At 43.5% G+C, this 15,941-nt stretch overlaps 1 protein-coding gene across 2 annotated transcripts; it reads right to left on the bottom strand.

The window, feature by feature from the left end:
- Window positions 1–4,176: 4,176 nt before the first annotated feature.
- LOC136452106 (protein ABC transporter 1, mitochondrial-like) lies at window positions 4,177–8,026 on the bottom strand. 2 transcript variants are annotated; one of them, XM_066452748.1, is made up of 8 exons: window positions 7,445–8,026; window positions 7,076–7,304; window positions 6,806–6,958; window positions 6,480–6,638; window positions 5,903–6,062; window positions 5,368–5,477; window positions 5,064–5,180; window positions 4,177–4,946 (listed from the first exon to the last, which is right to left on the bottom strand). In XM_066452748.1, exons 1-8 carry the CDS (start codon window positions 7,945–7,947, stop codon window positions 4,557–4,559), a joined length of 1,821 nt encoding a protein of 606 aa, XP_066308845.1. In that variant the 5' UTR covers window positions 7,948–8,026; the 3' UTR covers window positions 4,177–4,556. The 2 variants fall into 2 exon arrangements, with proteins under 2 accessions (XP_066308845.1, XP_066308846.1); XM_066452749.1 differs by having other exon boundaries at window positions 7,076–7,296; window positions 7,445–7,858.
- Window positions 8,027–15,941: the final 7,915 nt, after the last annotated feature.

The following is a 15,941-nucleotide window of genomic DNA, read 5'->3' as shown; positions in this document are numbered from 1 at the left end:
GTCTGCGGGCGACCGGACGCTGAGGTCCAGCGTCCGATCAACGCGACCGGAGCGTCCGGTCGGCCCGACCGTTGCCCAGTGAAGGGGTAACGGCTAGTTTAGCCCTTGGGGCTATAAATAGAAGTGGCCCTCAGCCATGGCTTGTGCTGAGCACCTCAAGGGACTTAGTGTCCATGCTTGTGAGTGCTTGGGAGCCCTCCATCACACATATACTTGATAGTGATCATTCGTTTGTGTGAGTGAGCGATTCTAGTGCGATTGCATCGTGAGGTTGCATCGAGTGGCACTAGGTGATCGAGTTGCAAGCCGGTGGTGCTTGTTACTCTTGGAGGTTGCCACCTCCTAGACGGCTTGGTGGTGGTCTCCGTCGAAGCGCGCAAGAAGCTTGTGCGGCGCTCCGGAGAAGTGCATGTGAGGGGCATTGTGCTCGCCCCGCGGGAGCCGCGAAGAGCAACTCTAGTAAAGCGTGTCATTGAGCTACCCTCACTCAAGGGGTAGGTTCTTGCGGCGCCCGACGTGCGGGCTTAGCGGGTGATGCTAATTAGCCGCCGAACCACCAAGTGAGCGGTCGACACAACGGGGACTAGCGTGTTGGCAAACACGTGAACCTCGGGAGAAAAATCATCGTGTCAACCTTGTTCTTCCCGTTGGTTTGCATCCCTATTACACAAGCTTGCAATTACTTTTATACATATTAAGCTTGTGTAGTTGCTCTTGTAATTAGTTAGCTTGTGTAGCTTGCTAATTACCTTCTTGCTTGTGTAGCATAGAAGTAGCTCCCTTGCGTGGCTAATTTAGTTTTAGTAACCTTGTTAGTCACATTGCTTAGTTTGTGTAGCTAAGTATTTGCGCTCTCTAATTAGGCATTGGTTGCCTTGTTATTGAGCATTGCTAGTGAGCTTAGTTAGCTTTGTGCTTTTGCTTACTAGCATGTGTAGGAGCTCCCTTGTCACTTAAAGTACTAGTGGCATAGGTTTGTGTAACCTTGCTCCTAGAATTGTTTAGGAGAGCTCTAGCTAGCCCGGCACCTTTATTGCTTAATTGTTATCTTTGCAAGGTGCTAGTGAACATATATAGTGGGGTGTAGTCTTGGCTAGACCGTTAGTTTAAATTCCGCATTTGTATCGGTTAGCCGACACGATTAAGTTTTAGAAAAGACTATTCACCCCCCCTCTAGTCGCCATCTCGACCCTTCACGCGGGGGCTGCGGGGGCGCGCCGGCAGGGCCTGCGGGGGCGCGCGGCGCGGGGGCTGCGAGGGCGCGCGGCGCGGGGGGCTAGCTGCGGCAGCAGCGGGGGCTGCGGGGGCACGCGGCCCGGGGGGCAAGCTGCGGCGGCGGCGGGGGCTGCGGGGGCGCGATGGCGCTGGGCCAGCGAGCGGCAGCGGCGGCGGGTGTGGGTGTGGGGTGGCCGGTTAGGTTTAGATAAGGCCTGCTGGGCTTTTTTTTAAGTCTTCCCCGAGTGCCCTGTCCTGGCACTCGGGAAAAGGCCTCTTTCTCAAGTGGTAGGAAAGGTACTCGGGAAAGAATTTTTGTTTTTTTGTTTTTTGTGCATAATTTTTTTGTGAGGCCTTCCCACATTATTTAAAACTCCCTATTCAAATTTGGGACAATTTTGATTTTTTTTGTTATATTTCGTTAGTTTTTTTCGTTTCGTTGAATTTTTTTGCATACTTCAAATTTGAATTGCAGGTGCATGAAATAATGGAATTTGGTGATTCAAAAAATTATATTAATGATATTTGGTGTATGTTGAGGCCTTATCCAGGAACTCGCATGAAATGTCGAGCATCTTGTTGACGTAACATGACGAACAACTTGCGAGAAAAGTGTTTTTAAATTATATAAAATCCGAACGAAGTCCGAAAATCACGAAACTTGTCTGGGCGTCGTGTTATCGCATGTAGAGGCTATGAGAAAAAATCGAGAAGGTTTCGAGCAAGTTGCGACGTCGGATGCCTAAAACCTAGACATCTCCGCATGTGATCACTTGTAGAGGCCTGCGGAGATGTTTGGGTTTTAGGCATCCGACGTCGCAACTTCGTCGAAACCTTCTCGATTTTTTATTATAGCCTCTACATGCGATAACACGACGCCCAGACAAGTTTCGTGATTTTCGGACTTCGTTCGGATTTTATATAATTTAAATACACTTTTCCCGCAAGTTGTTCGTCATGTTACGTCAACAAGATGCTCGACATTTCATGCGAGTTCCTGGATAAGGCATCAACATACACCAAATATCATTAATATAATTTTTTGAATCACCAAATTCTATTATTTCATGCACCTGCAGTTCAAATTCGAAGTATGCAAAAAAATTCAACGAAACGAAAAAAACTAACGAAATATAACAAAAAAAGTCAAAATTGTCCCAAATTTGAACAGACAGTTTCAAATAATGTGGGAATGCCTCACAAAAAAATGAGGTAAAAAAAAACAAAAAAAACAAAAATTCTTCCCCGAGTGCCTTCCCTGGCACTCGGGGAAGAGGCCCTTTCCCGAGTGCCAGGACAGAGCACTCGGGGAAGGCAGTCTCTTCCCCGAGTGTCCTATTCTAACACTCGGGAAAGGGCCTCTTCCCCGAGTGCCTTCCCTGGCACTCGGGGAAGAATTTTTGTTTTTTTAAGTTTTAACGGCGTGGGCGGGGTGAACCGTCAAGTAACATGTTTCTTTGCCGAGTGCCGATCTTCCCCGAGTGTTGCACTCGGGGAAGAGGGCCTTTGCCGAGTGCTGATCTTTACCGAGTGCCAAGATCTCTGCGGCACTCGGGAAAGCCTCTCTTCCCCGAGTGCAATTCTTCCCCGAGTGCAACACTCGGGGAAGATTCTCTTTCCCGAGTGCCCGATTTTTGGCACTCGGGGAAGCCAGCGACACTCGGGGAATTTTGTCTCTCCCGTAGTGACAGCTCGCTGCTAGCGCTCGCCTACTAGCTACACGCTACTGAATGTTAGTCTATCGATCCATGCTTATGTGCACAAACTAGCAATCTTATAAAATAATAACACCTAAGTAAAACCTAGAAGCCACAACAATCATATATATGGCTATTCCGCCACATTTGTTCATTTAAAAAATAACACCTAAATAGAGACTCTATGATTTTTATCCAGTTGCATTAGACTTTTCTTCTTCTATCGCACCTCCATATATGCCCAATGCAACATGTGCTTAACTGAAACATTAGCTAGCTAGCTTTGGCTATGTCAACTGTTGTTGCCTTGTCTTTGGCAATTTATAAGAAATTTCTTTTCCACATATCAAATTGAAACACTAGCTTTTGTTGTAGTTTTTATTCTTGACCAATGACCAATATCTAGATCTTATTATCTGCCACTATGAATCACTATTTTAGTCATATGCATACCGGTGACATATGAGTTTTCTTGGTGACATTTTTTTTTCTCGCAAAAGACTTGCATATCTTGTATTAAGACTTGGAAATTGTTTGAGAACAATGATGCGCCTCGTTTGGGCACACTAGGGCCGGATGTAATTTTTACAAATAGCGTTGTCCTCCCTAGCATACTTCGTTCTTGGTGACATATATATTTATTCTTTTATGGCAAAGATGGCAATTCGAAAACAATTAGATCCAATGGAAATTATTGACGTTAATAATTGAACATAAATTGATGTCTAGAATTATATTTTTTAGAACTTGTAAAATCAGAATAAGATATTTGCTGCATAGGCAAAAGGCAACCTCCTGAGATCCATACTAGGTTAACTGGAATGGAAGTACTTAAAGTTCAAAAAAGAAAGAAAGAATGGAACTACTTATGTAAGAAGTAGCTAAAATAGTCTAGCAATCTAAGAAAACAGCAACTCTGCAAAATATATAAAAGCAAAAAATAGAGAAATGAGCCATCTAGCCAAGGGCGTTGGGTTTCTAAGACAAAATAAATTAAATAAAAAAGTAACAAATTTGTGGCTGCTGGGATCCTAGCCCATGTCTCCACGGTCAAAATGCAAAATTCTTGCCACTAAACTACAGCCACAACTTGTGTTCAGCCTACCTATCAATTATATTTATTTTATATTGTCACAGGAAAACAAATTATTTACAATACATTAAGGCCGCCAATGTTCGTTAAGGCTCAAACACACAGTATGCGAGTGAACTCATAGCCTCTGCAAGAATTTTCACCAACCAATTTCTCAGGAATTATAAACATAGTCACAAAGTCCCCAGATCAACGAGGTAGAAAATGAGGTCAAGAAACGTAGTACCACTGCTTGTAATAGGTTTTTACATGGTCGATGCCTTCGACACTATTTTCTGTGACTATGATTATAAAACAGTCACAGCATAAACTCTGTTAAAAATACTCAACAAAAATTAAACTTTGGTCCATGTGTCTTTATTCCTCCACTAAGAAACTGCGCAAATAATACCACCACTATTGACAACCCAAACCCAGAATAAGGTCTTTTACATTCGTTTGACACCAATTACGAGTGAGTGACTGCCAAGCTCTCGGAAAAATGAGCTGCAGCCGACAAGGAACTATTTCAGTTACACGAGACATCAAAAATCAAGATTTCTTTGATGCTACTATCCAGCACTAGATGCTACATCTGAATGGTCGTCACTGAAATTATATTGCTCATAAACTTGGAACAGGATCTCTCTGCAGGGTACAACTGCCCCAATCTTGATGCAGGCAAGAAATGCACCTGACAGCTTTCTATGGAGGCTGTACACTTCATCCGGTGGTGGGGTCAGCCTGTGCTTCAACATGGTAGCCCCCAGATTGGAAACACTATGTGTGATATTATTCGCTCGAAAATCGTGACCACCTGACTTTGAGAACGGCACACCAACCATAAAGGCTGCTTGGACATGAGCATCCAGCATAACTTCTGGTTCCATGCCAGTAAGGAATCCGAGTCTGCGGGACATCTCTAAGACACGAGTCCGATCTCTATTTGCACAGGCAACTACCTAAGAAACAATAGAACAAATCAGATACCAACCATCTACAAAGTGTTTTGGAAAAATTCTGATAATGGACTCTGGACTCTGAGACAATTGAAGTATGCAGTAATTGTCATTTCATACCATTCGTAGATAATCATCTACAAAGTGTTTTGGAAAATCACGGGCTGCTCCAAAGTCAATCAGATTAAATTTCCTTGTAGCATCATCGTACAGAAAATTACTCCAATTTGGATCAGTCTGCAGCAAAGTAGTAGTAACTAAAGATCAGCAAAAATGAGTAGTTTAATCGAAAGGTTTTCAGTGTTGACATCACCACAAATTATAAATTTGATGGAATTTTACCATGATGTTAATTATACAACCAGTCAACTCTAACTACTAGTTATTTAGGAATTTAGCAGATGGGATGACAGGTGGCACATGCCTGCATGAATCTGAAGACAAACAACTCCTTTATTGTAAGCTCAAGCAGTTTACAACCAACATAATTGCGGGTTTCCTGGCTTAACTGAGCCACCTTATCGATAGGAACCCCTAAACCAGCAAGTAGATAAAGCTGTTAGGATCTTCAGTAAACATATACTGATTCAATTCATGAAAAAACTGTATGAATTACAAAGCACAGCAACAAATATATGTTTGAATCCATACTGCAAAATAACCAGGCTTCATAAACTCCATAACAAACATCCTCACCTCTCTCTTTGGTTGTACAGTTAGTGCTGGCAATGGAAGAGGTAGGAAACCTCACACAAACACACACTCATGATCAATGTATACACAAGGAAGTTGAAATGGATAAGCCACATTCACAAGGATCCCATGCAAATTTCTGGGATTATTACAATTTTTAGTTGAGCAGAGCTCAGCAAATTGTCATTGTTATTAACTGGTAACATCAAACAATAAATACAAGGCAAAAAAAAAATCATAGCATTATTACTCAAAAGTAGAAATACCTGGAACAAACTCTGAGGTCAGCACTTTCTTGCTAGACAATTGATCAATGACCTTTGGGACATAATAGCCATCACCATCACATAGCAATTCTTTGTAACGCTTCTGGTTACTTGCTTCTAGCACATAATCACACTCCCTTGCCAGCTCCTGCTTTGCCACCTGAATTGTATAACATGAATATCAAAGAGCTTATTTCTTTACGTTTATCAAAGTGTTTTTTACTCTGTTACCAGAATATAAGATGAAACATAGAAAATATCAATATAGACCAGTAGACAGCAACTTGCTTGATGTGACTACTGAAAATTCCATAAATCTTTTTGGGTTTTCTTTTCATTTGTATATTAAGTAAAGACCAACCATTGTTCATGTCATACAGAAAAGAAGCTTATAACATACTCATATGTGCAGCACTTCACAGTATCTAGTCTATGTTTGCACAACAATTATAATTTTGACAGAAAGAATAAAAAAAAGCAAAAGTGTGCTGAGACAGCAGGCAGAAATAGGATGAGGAAAAAAAGAACAGAATGAATAATAAATATTTCTATCAAAATAATGAAGGAAAAGATTTACCTTCATAGCTCTATCAAGAAAAAGACCTTTAGGAATGAGGTTTGTGTAAGTTAGAAGTAGCCTAACATTTTCAATATCACTTTCTATACTATCTGCAACCCCAGGGTATTGTATTTTCATGACAACATCTGATCCATCCTTCAAAACCGCTCGATGGACCTGGTTAAAATTAAGAAGAAATGATATATAAGCAAAGGATATGGCTTAACAGTGAGAGCAGCACCCAACAACATATTTAGTATAATAGAGTGCTGAGGTGAATGCTCAAATTTCACAATTAGTGAACTTTCTAGCATAGATAGGGCAACTTTCTCTGCGGAACCAACCTGCCCGATGCTAGCTGCAGCTAGCGGTTCATAGTCAAAACTCCTCAACTTGGAGTTCCAGTCAGGACCTAGCTCGGCATCAAGGACTGAATTTAGCTGCTTCCTTGGCATAACATCAGCACCTTGACGAACAATATCAAGAGCTGCCAACACCTACATTAAGTTGACCAAAGATCACTTCGAATACACTTGGACATCACAAGGCTATGGCAAATGAAGCATCAAACAAAAGGATGGACCAAAACTGTGGCATCAGAATTGAGATACTACCGGTGGAGGTACAAGGGATTCGTCCTGGATGCTCAGCATCTGCCCCACCTTGAGCGCTGCTCCCCGCATCCTGCAGAGCGCAAGCGCAACACGCTCGGCATTCTGATCAGACAAGAATGGGGAGAGAGCTGACCGCTTGCCCTCTGTGTCCACCGGGGTGCCATACATCACCCGACGAGCTGACTCCTGAAGAGTACCCCACGCTAGCCCGGCGCCCAGTCCTGCAAACCTTAATTTTCCAGCACATCACCAAAAAAACAACACAATTCATTCATCATCTCTCCAATTCAGACGGAGCATAGACTCAAACTGAAAAGAACGTGCATTATTTTAAATTTCAGTTGAATGGATATGAGTTCGATAGCTTACCCGAGTGCTCTGGTAAAGGGCGTGGATGGAACCTTCCGTTCCCGCAGCCGCCGCCTCTTCTCCCCAGGCGCCGCTGAGGGCAAAGGCAAGGGCTCAGGAGGAGGCGCCGCGGCTTCGGGCCTGTCCGCCGCGACGGCAGCAGGTTCAGCTGCGACGGCGACGGTTGTACCAGTTTCGACGGTCTCCTGCGTCCGCGCGGGGTGCGGGGCATCTTGCGCCAGCGGGGGCGGGGGCCGCTCGAGTGCATGATCTTGCGGCGTTGTCGTGGCGTCATCGTGGGAGAAGTACACGACGGAGGAGGGGCGGGAGGATTCGGTGGCGGGCAGCGGCCCTGCGCCTGGAGGGGGCGGCGGGCGGCGCGGGTTGCCTCTGGTGAGGCCGGCGAGGTCGGTGGCGGCAAGGAGCGCGGACCTGAGGGCGTCGCGCGGGGAGGTGCCCCGCGTGGCCTCGCGCGCGACGAGGGCGACGCCGTCGAGCAGGCGCCGGAGATCCCTGGACGCCATGGGAAGGGAAGTCGTGGAGGCCCCTGGACCAGGAAGAGAGAGGAGCTGCGTGGAGGCGGCAGGCGCGGCGAGACTCACACGGCCACGGCACCCCTTGGTGTTGGGCCCCTCGTAAATTTCACTTTATTATGGGCCGCCTACGTGGCTTGTTAGCTAGACCGAAGCCCATCAGTGGTCTAGTTGCCTCCACGACGAGGTGTACACTGTACAGTGAGCTGCCTAATTAACGAGCAATGAGGAACAGTGAGTTACCTTTCTTATCATTTTTTTATAAGAACTCAAATATATTAAGCATTAAAACCAAAGTACAAACTTTTGGGAATTTCCATCCCAAGAACTAACTTGTAACTCTATGGTTACAACAAGAGAGGCAACACAATGACTTGAACCAATGAGCACGATGATAGCAGAACACCTTGGTCCGGTTAGAGGAGAACCATACTTCTGCCGATGTAAATATAGATCGTAAGAAAAATTGACCCTAGGCCCATTTACTTTGGATTTTGGTGTTTGATGACCAACACAACTAAATTGGACTAATGGATTTATAAGTGATTGTTTTATAGTTCAATAGGATGCAAAACGTGACTTGGACGAAGGCGACGTGATGATCCGATGATCAACACCTCAAGAAAGACATGTGAAGATGCATAGAAGACATACAAGGTCAAGCAAAGTCCAAGCACGAAGATTGAAACCAAGCCGGACGCAAGATCGCGAAGAAATGAGCTCGGCAGAGGTGACCGGACGCTGCCCTATCAGTGACCGGACGCCCCGATCAGGTGCCAGGCAACAGCAGGCGTCGGCAGCTATGACCGGACGTTGAGCGAAGCAAGTTACCGGATGCACCAGTGACACTGTTCACCATCACGGCAGTGTTTTCAGCGTGACCGGATACAGTAGACTGGACGACCGGACGCACGAAGTGTAGCGTCTGATCGATTCCAGAGAGGTTCCAGAGCGACGCCAACGCGACCGGACACGTCCGGTCGATGATGACCGGACTCTAAGCTGAGTCCGATCAACGCGCGTGCTCCAATGGTCGGCACGACCGGACGCGTCCAGTCAGGACGTGATCAGCGTTCGATCAGTAGCAGAAAAGTTGGTTTCGTCCCCAACGACTACTTTCTCAGTGGGGCTTATAAATAGACCCCAACCAGCCATTTGAGAAGTGTTGAGCTGAGGAAACATACCAAGGGTGTTGTTACACTATTTTAGTGATCTCCACTTGCATAGTGCTTAGTGATTCATTAGGTGATTAGCATAGGTACTTTGCGAAGTGCTTAGGTTGATTAGACCACCGCTTATGCACTTGCTCTAGGTTTAGGTCTAGTGTTTAGTGAGGTTTACATACCTCTTACCACTCGGTGCTTGCACGCACTATTGTTGTACATCGGAGGGGCTTGTAGTCTTGCGAAATCACACCAACCGCGTTTGTGGTGTGGCCGTCATCATGTACCGGAGGGAACAAGGCCCGCGGCGTTTCAGCCGAAAGCTTGATAGTGAAGACAGCGGGAAGCATTCGGGAGAGGCTTGCCAGAAGGCATGTCGAAGACTCACTTATGCATGGGGAAGGCCCGAGTCTATCCAAGGAGATACCCGACCGATAGCTTGGCCCTTGCGAGGGATTTCTTGTGAGGGGCTCCAACGAGGACTAGGGGGAAGCTTACGCGCTTCTCGATACCTTGGTAAAAATACCAGAGTCATCGATGGAAGTTTGCATATATCTACCTTACTCTTTAGCTTCCGCATTTATATTGTTTGCATAACTCATTTTGCGATAGAGATAGCAACACACTAGCAAAACCGTAGTTGCACATTTAGATGATTTATATTTTGCATAGGTTTTGCTAAGGTTAGAAAAAGAGGCCATAGTTTAGAGTTAGAGTTTTAAGTTGCCTAATTCATCCCCCTCTTAGGCGTCACGGTCTCCTTTTAATTGGTACCAGAGCCGGTTGGCCCAATTTGGACCTTTGGCTTCATCGCCGTTGAGCCGACGCTAGTTAGAGTGGTTGGGATGGATACCTCTAGGCCTCCGCACTTTGACGGCACTAACTTCTCCTACTATAAAGCTAGAATGGCTTATCACCTTGAGGCGGTAGATTTGGGTGTTTGGAGAGTCACTCGTGATAGGATGAAACCCATTAAGAATCCCGATAAACCCACAAAGAGTGAAGAAAAGAAATTTATTTCAATGCTAGAGCTAAGAATTGATTGTTTGAATCTTTTAGCATGGATGTGTTTAACTAAGTGTTCACTTTAAATACGGCACATAAAATTTGGTTAAAACTCCAAGGGCTCCATGACGACACAACTAATGTACGTGAGCAAAAACATTGCCTAGCTAAACAAAATTATGATTCCTTTGAAATAAATGATGATGAGCTTATTGGTGATATATATTCTCGTTTGAATCTAATTATCAATGAGCTCCATTCAATAGGATTAATAAAGCTAGATGATGCGGACATCGTGAGGAAGATCATCTCCGTGCTACCACAAAAGAAATATGAAAGCATCATCACCATTCTTCTCAATATGGAGGACTTGAGCACCATGACCCTAGCCATAGTCATTGGTAAGATAGTGGCATTTGAAATGTCATGCAAGATGGGTCAAGAAGAAGCATCTTCATCAAGCAAAGGCAAAGCTCTCACATGTAGTGAGAAAAAGAAGATAAAGGGCAAGCAAGTTGAGACAAGCTCAAGCTCAGGCTCCTCAAGTGAAGATGAAGAAGAAGATGAGGATGATGATGATGATGATGATTCAAGTGATGATGATCAATCTTCCTCCTCCACCTCCAACCTTAATGAAGAATCAATCAAACTTATTAACAAGGTAGAGAAGATGATCCAAAGGCTCAATATCAAGGGTGCGCCCATCCAAATTCAAGATTTCATCTTCACCAATCAAAGAAATGAGCAAAGAAAGAAAGGATGCTATGGATGCGGCGAGTTGGGGCACTTTATGAAAGTTTGTCCAAACAAGCCCACACCCAAGACAAAGAAAAAGGCATGCAAGGACAAAGCTCTCACATCAATATGGTCATGGGATGATTCTTCAAGTGAAGAAGACCTTCACAAGAGGCGAGGGCACAAGCACTCATCATCAAGCACCTCTCATGTGTGCCTTATGGCACGAGGTAACAAAAAGTCTATCTCTAGTGATAGCGATAATAATAGTGATAGTGATGATGAGCTACCTTCTTATGATAAAATTGTGCAAGAAAATCTTAACTTTGCTAAAGTTTGCACCAGTCAACAAAAGAAACTTGAAAAATTAAAAGAAAAACTAGATAGCTCACAACAAGCTTATGCTACTTTGCTTGAACAATATGAAACTTTTGCCAATCTTAATATGGAGCTATCTACTAAAATTGAGCAATTTGAGACTAGTGCAAACACAAATAATTACACAATCAATAATGAGCAACTTGTAAAGAAAAATGAAAAATTAAAGAAAAAGTTTGCTAACTCACAAGATGCTTATAAAGTTTGCTTGCTAAAATAGAAACTATGTGCAAACATTGTGATGAGCTAACTAATAAAGTTGCTAATCTTGAAGCCGTCGGTTCTACCCCACTGAGGCACCTAAAAAGAAAGATTCAACTTTTGACATGCCTAAAAAGGATGCCTCTACTTCTTGCAATAATTTATGTTTAGACTCACCCTTGTGCAACCAAGTTTGTGTTGAGAAAGTTATTGTAGATACATGCACACAAGAGGTTGCAATAGAGAATGAGCAACTCAAGCAAGAAGTGGCTCGCCTCACCAAGGACTTGACTCAAGTGAAAGGCAAGACAAAGCAAACCCAACTTCATCAAGATAACACCGTCAAGGGAATGAAGAAGCTTGATGAAAGACAAACCGTGGTTTGCTACGTATGCCACAAGGAAGGCCACAAGTTCTATGAGTGTAAGGTGAAAAATGGGGGAGGAGCAAAGAAGAAAGAGAAAAAGCAAACAAGCAAGTTCTCCAACACCTACACCAATAAGGTGGACAAAAAAGCCTCCACGCCTTATCTCTTGAAAAAGAAGAATAATGACAAGGTGGTGGCCATCAAGGTGAACAAGCAAGCCAACATGGGGCCAAACGTGTTTGGGTGCCAAAGGAGATCATTTCCAACATGAAAAGCACCAAGAAGGTTTGGATCCCGAAAGGGAAATAAGAAGTTCGAGGGACTTTGGGGAATTTGGAGACTTGGCAAAGTATGGGTGCATTTCATGGGGTGCATCACATTGGATCATGTCAATTGCCAAGTGGGTTAGTGAATACTATGGACCAAAATTCCCCTTCCCATAATAGGTAACTAGATTTAATTTCTTACAATTTCAATTATCATCTAGTTCCTTTTCATGCCTGGGTTTGCATTTGCATGCTTAAATTTTTTGTCATGCATACACTAGGTAAATCATATGGTAGGCTTGCTCGGTTTCACTCTTAACTCTTGGAGCAAACCTACATGGTTTAAATTGTTTAGGAGCAAGGCACTTAGCTTATTTTACAATTGTTCATCTAATATGTGCCAAAGTCTAAATTGTAGATAATTTCTCTCGAATATCACCTTTGAAAATGATTCTCACATTCATGTGATGTCATCTTTCAAGTGGTATTTTTTATTCTAAAATCAATGTGCATGTCTCCTACAAGTATTCCATACTTGTGTGCATAAATTAAGGGGGAGGTTACTCTACAAGTTGGATGCTTCGAGACTAACACATTTTCAAGCTTATCATGTGTGTAGTAGTCTCATTGCAAGGAAAGTGGAGTCCCCGGAGTTAAGCATCATACTTCTAATATCTACCATCTATTGCAAGTGGTATAAATCAAACTGGTTTTCACATGTGGTATTTCTAAACTGATATTATCATGTTGATTTCACTTTGGTATTTATATTCTATTGGGTTCATAAACCCAAGGTCCCTAATGGATTTGTTCCCCTACAAAACACTCGGCCCATTAGACGACATCGCGACAACACGTGCCTTCCGGGCTGGCCTGAATACATAATGATAGGCCAGGGGAACGACCTGATCCCCGACCAGAAGGCCTAGCTAAGGTGGGGACACAGTCTGACTCCGACCTCCTTTTTTGACCAGAGATACACCGGGCCTTCGCTTGTGATTCATCATCGACCAACACGGTCGGAGCCGACGGGGAACGGTCGACCAGGGACGCCCGCTCGGTAAGGACCCAAGGATCAGGCAGAGCAGATAAGGTAAGGCGCTCAAGTCAACCGCAATACCGAGGACCATACCTACCATACCCTGCACACCTATAGGACAGTGCCACTAGGCCATGCTAGACAGGTACTATGCAAGCTTCCAGGCGTGTCAGAACCCACCCAAACAGTGTTGTGGGCGTCAACATTTGCCTTATAGTATTGTTGGTGTCGACATTTGCCATACTAGGTGAACACGGTAAGACCTTCCACATGCGTCTGACATAAACAATATTGTGGGCATCGATGACTATCTCGTACCCGACAGCGTGGGCAACAAGACTAGGTAGCATACGTATCCATTCTCTCTCTCTGACTTATAAGGCCATCCCCTTCAACTATAAAAAGGGATGAACTCTCTCCTCTCTAGAGGACGCTCTCACTGGCCGATTATTCGAACCTCAATAGCTCTAGAACTCTAAAGTTACACAGAGCATACGCTCTAATACTTAGCACACATTAGAGCTCCAATCACTCTGGGCCCTTTAGTTCAGAGTCCGACCGGTCCTTTAACACCCCCTTCTTATTCCTACTCGTTTATAACCCCATAGCAAACATCGAGCACCTAGGCTCAGGAATAAAGTCACCGACCAACCAAAACTGGATGTAGGGCACATTGCTTGAACCAGTATAAATCCTATGTCATTGAGTGTTAGGCCAAATCCGATCACAACGTACGGTAAAACTACAAATATTTACTTGTTGGACACTTTTCGCACCGACAGTTAGCGCCGTCCATGGGGAAGACACCATGCGTTCATGCTTGTGGTCATCGGATGGCCCACCTATGGCAGAACCGCCTGAAATAGCACACTTAAGGAGGCACTTGTCTTCCACCAGACACTAAGCACCCCAAAAGCAAGCTACAACGGGCGGTATCCGTCGGGCACACCCCAAGGGAGAACCCAAAAGATCCACATTTTTCTCAAGGATCCAATAATGAGAATGAGTTACAATACTTAATCCATTTCATACATCCATAGTTCATAAAAATTATATTATTACATTTCCAAAGTCAGAGTGCAGAATATTAAATAGCGAAATCAAAAGTAAACGTCTAGCGATAAAGAACGAGGATCCGTCTGTACCCACCAGAAGAATCCTCCACACAATGGTGCTCTTCAAACATTACCTACAACAGGGTAAATAAACCCTAAGTACACAATGTACTCACAAGACTTATCCGACTAGTGGGAATAATTTCCCAACTCCAAGGAATATGATAAGCTTTTGGGTTTGCTGGTTTTCTTTTTGCAGAAAGCAATACTAATAGTGAGTCCTTATTTATGTTATTATTAATAGCCATATTAATTTATTATCTAGCCATTCTATGTAAGCACCTGTTCTACTTTCAAGCAAGAGTTGAGCAATCAGTTCTATTTCATCACCTTCCATCTTTTCAGTTCTTACTACGGTGCTAGAGTTTAGACAAGCCGTATCGAATTTTTTGACGATTCGCGAATCAATGCCCCCAGCTGGGTACCCCAAAAATACATGCCCCGCTTGTACCCCAGGCACAAGCAGGACCAACCTATCACCCTCCTATCATGGGGGTCCAGATCTCCATCCAAACTTGGACTCCAAGCCCCCGCTCCTAAGTCCCAGACTTAGTGCGGTGCAAGGACCTCCACCATCCCCGCCTTCAATCAGTCAGTCTAGAAAGAGCCGAAACTCACGACAAGAGAGCAATAAGTCTTCCCTGCGCCCATACCTAAGTATGCGCTCGGGATAATAAGTCTATGACTTGCCTAGCATCCAATGCAACGGCTGGTCCTTAACCAACACAGATAAGGAAAAGTGTAACCAAGCTATGCCCTGTTGGCCACAACACACAACCTCTTACACCCACCAGTACCCAAACCATATCCCTGCTCGATCACCACTTTTCCTTTCCACCATTTTATCATGACTAATCATAATTATCACATATTGTGAGTAACGACAGGTTACTGACGCTACCGAAATCCTGAGCAGAGCAGCTACTTGACCTATACTAGTAGGACTCATAGGTAGATATATTTATGCATGTAGTTTCCATAAAATGCCTATAATGTAAATGCACATCATATATATTCAGTGATCATTTAAAATAAGGGTTATGCATTGGGGCTTGCCTTGGGCAGGCGATGGGTCAGCAAAGTCAGCACTAAAAGGCTCCGGGGCTCCCTCCTGCATGAGAATTTCCTTCTCGTACACCTCAATGACCTCTTCGTAATCCTATTCATCCACGGGCACGAACTCTACCAACTCGTGATCTACATGTATAAAATGATGATGCAATAATTAGTAATATGGCAACAACAGCTCTTAAAATAAAATACATCTATCAAGTTACTAAGCTAGTCCTACTGACTAAGGTGCTAAGTTGTCTACTGTTACCACTAACAAGTATGAAGCATGACATATATTATCTTATCAACTAAAGGTATTCTTACTCCTAATACATATTTATCCTATATATGATCAAACAAGGGTACTATCTATTCTATTTATCAATCTACTCGAGTGCTACAAAAATTACAATGAGTACATAATAATCTAATGGTCTTACTATAAAAATTTCATGGCTAAATCTATCATCTATTTGCCACAAAAATTCCTATAAATATTAATCTACATAATACTAAGCTTTCTAATTTGAATTTATGAACCTACCATTATCACATCTAACTGTAATCTAACTACACTAACAGATATATGAAATTTTTGTGAACCTAACAAACTTGGTTTCACTATTTTTGGACATCTATAAGATTTTACTACAATTTATCAAA

The sequence above is a fragment of the Miscanthus floridulus genome, chromosome 5 (genome assembly GCF_019320115.1).
Source record: "Miscanthus floridulus cultivar M001 chromosome 5, ASM1932011v1, whole genome shotgun sequence".
In the NCBI taxonomy this organism is placed as follows: domain Eukaryota; kingdom Viridiplantae; phylum Streptophyta; class Magnoliopsida; order Poales; family Poaceae; genus Miscanthus; species Miscanthus floridulus.
Note: the sequence above shows the minus strand (reverse complement) of the source record. Positions and strands in the feature narration are given on the sequence as shown.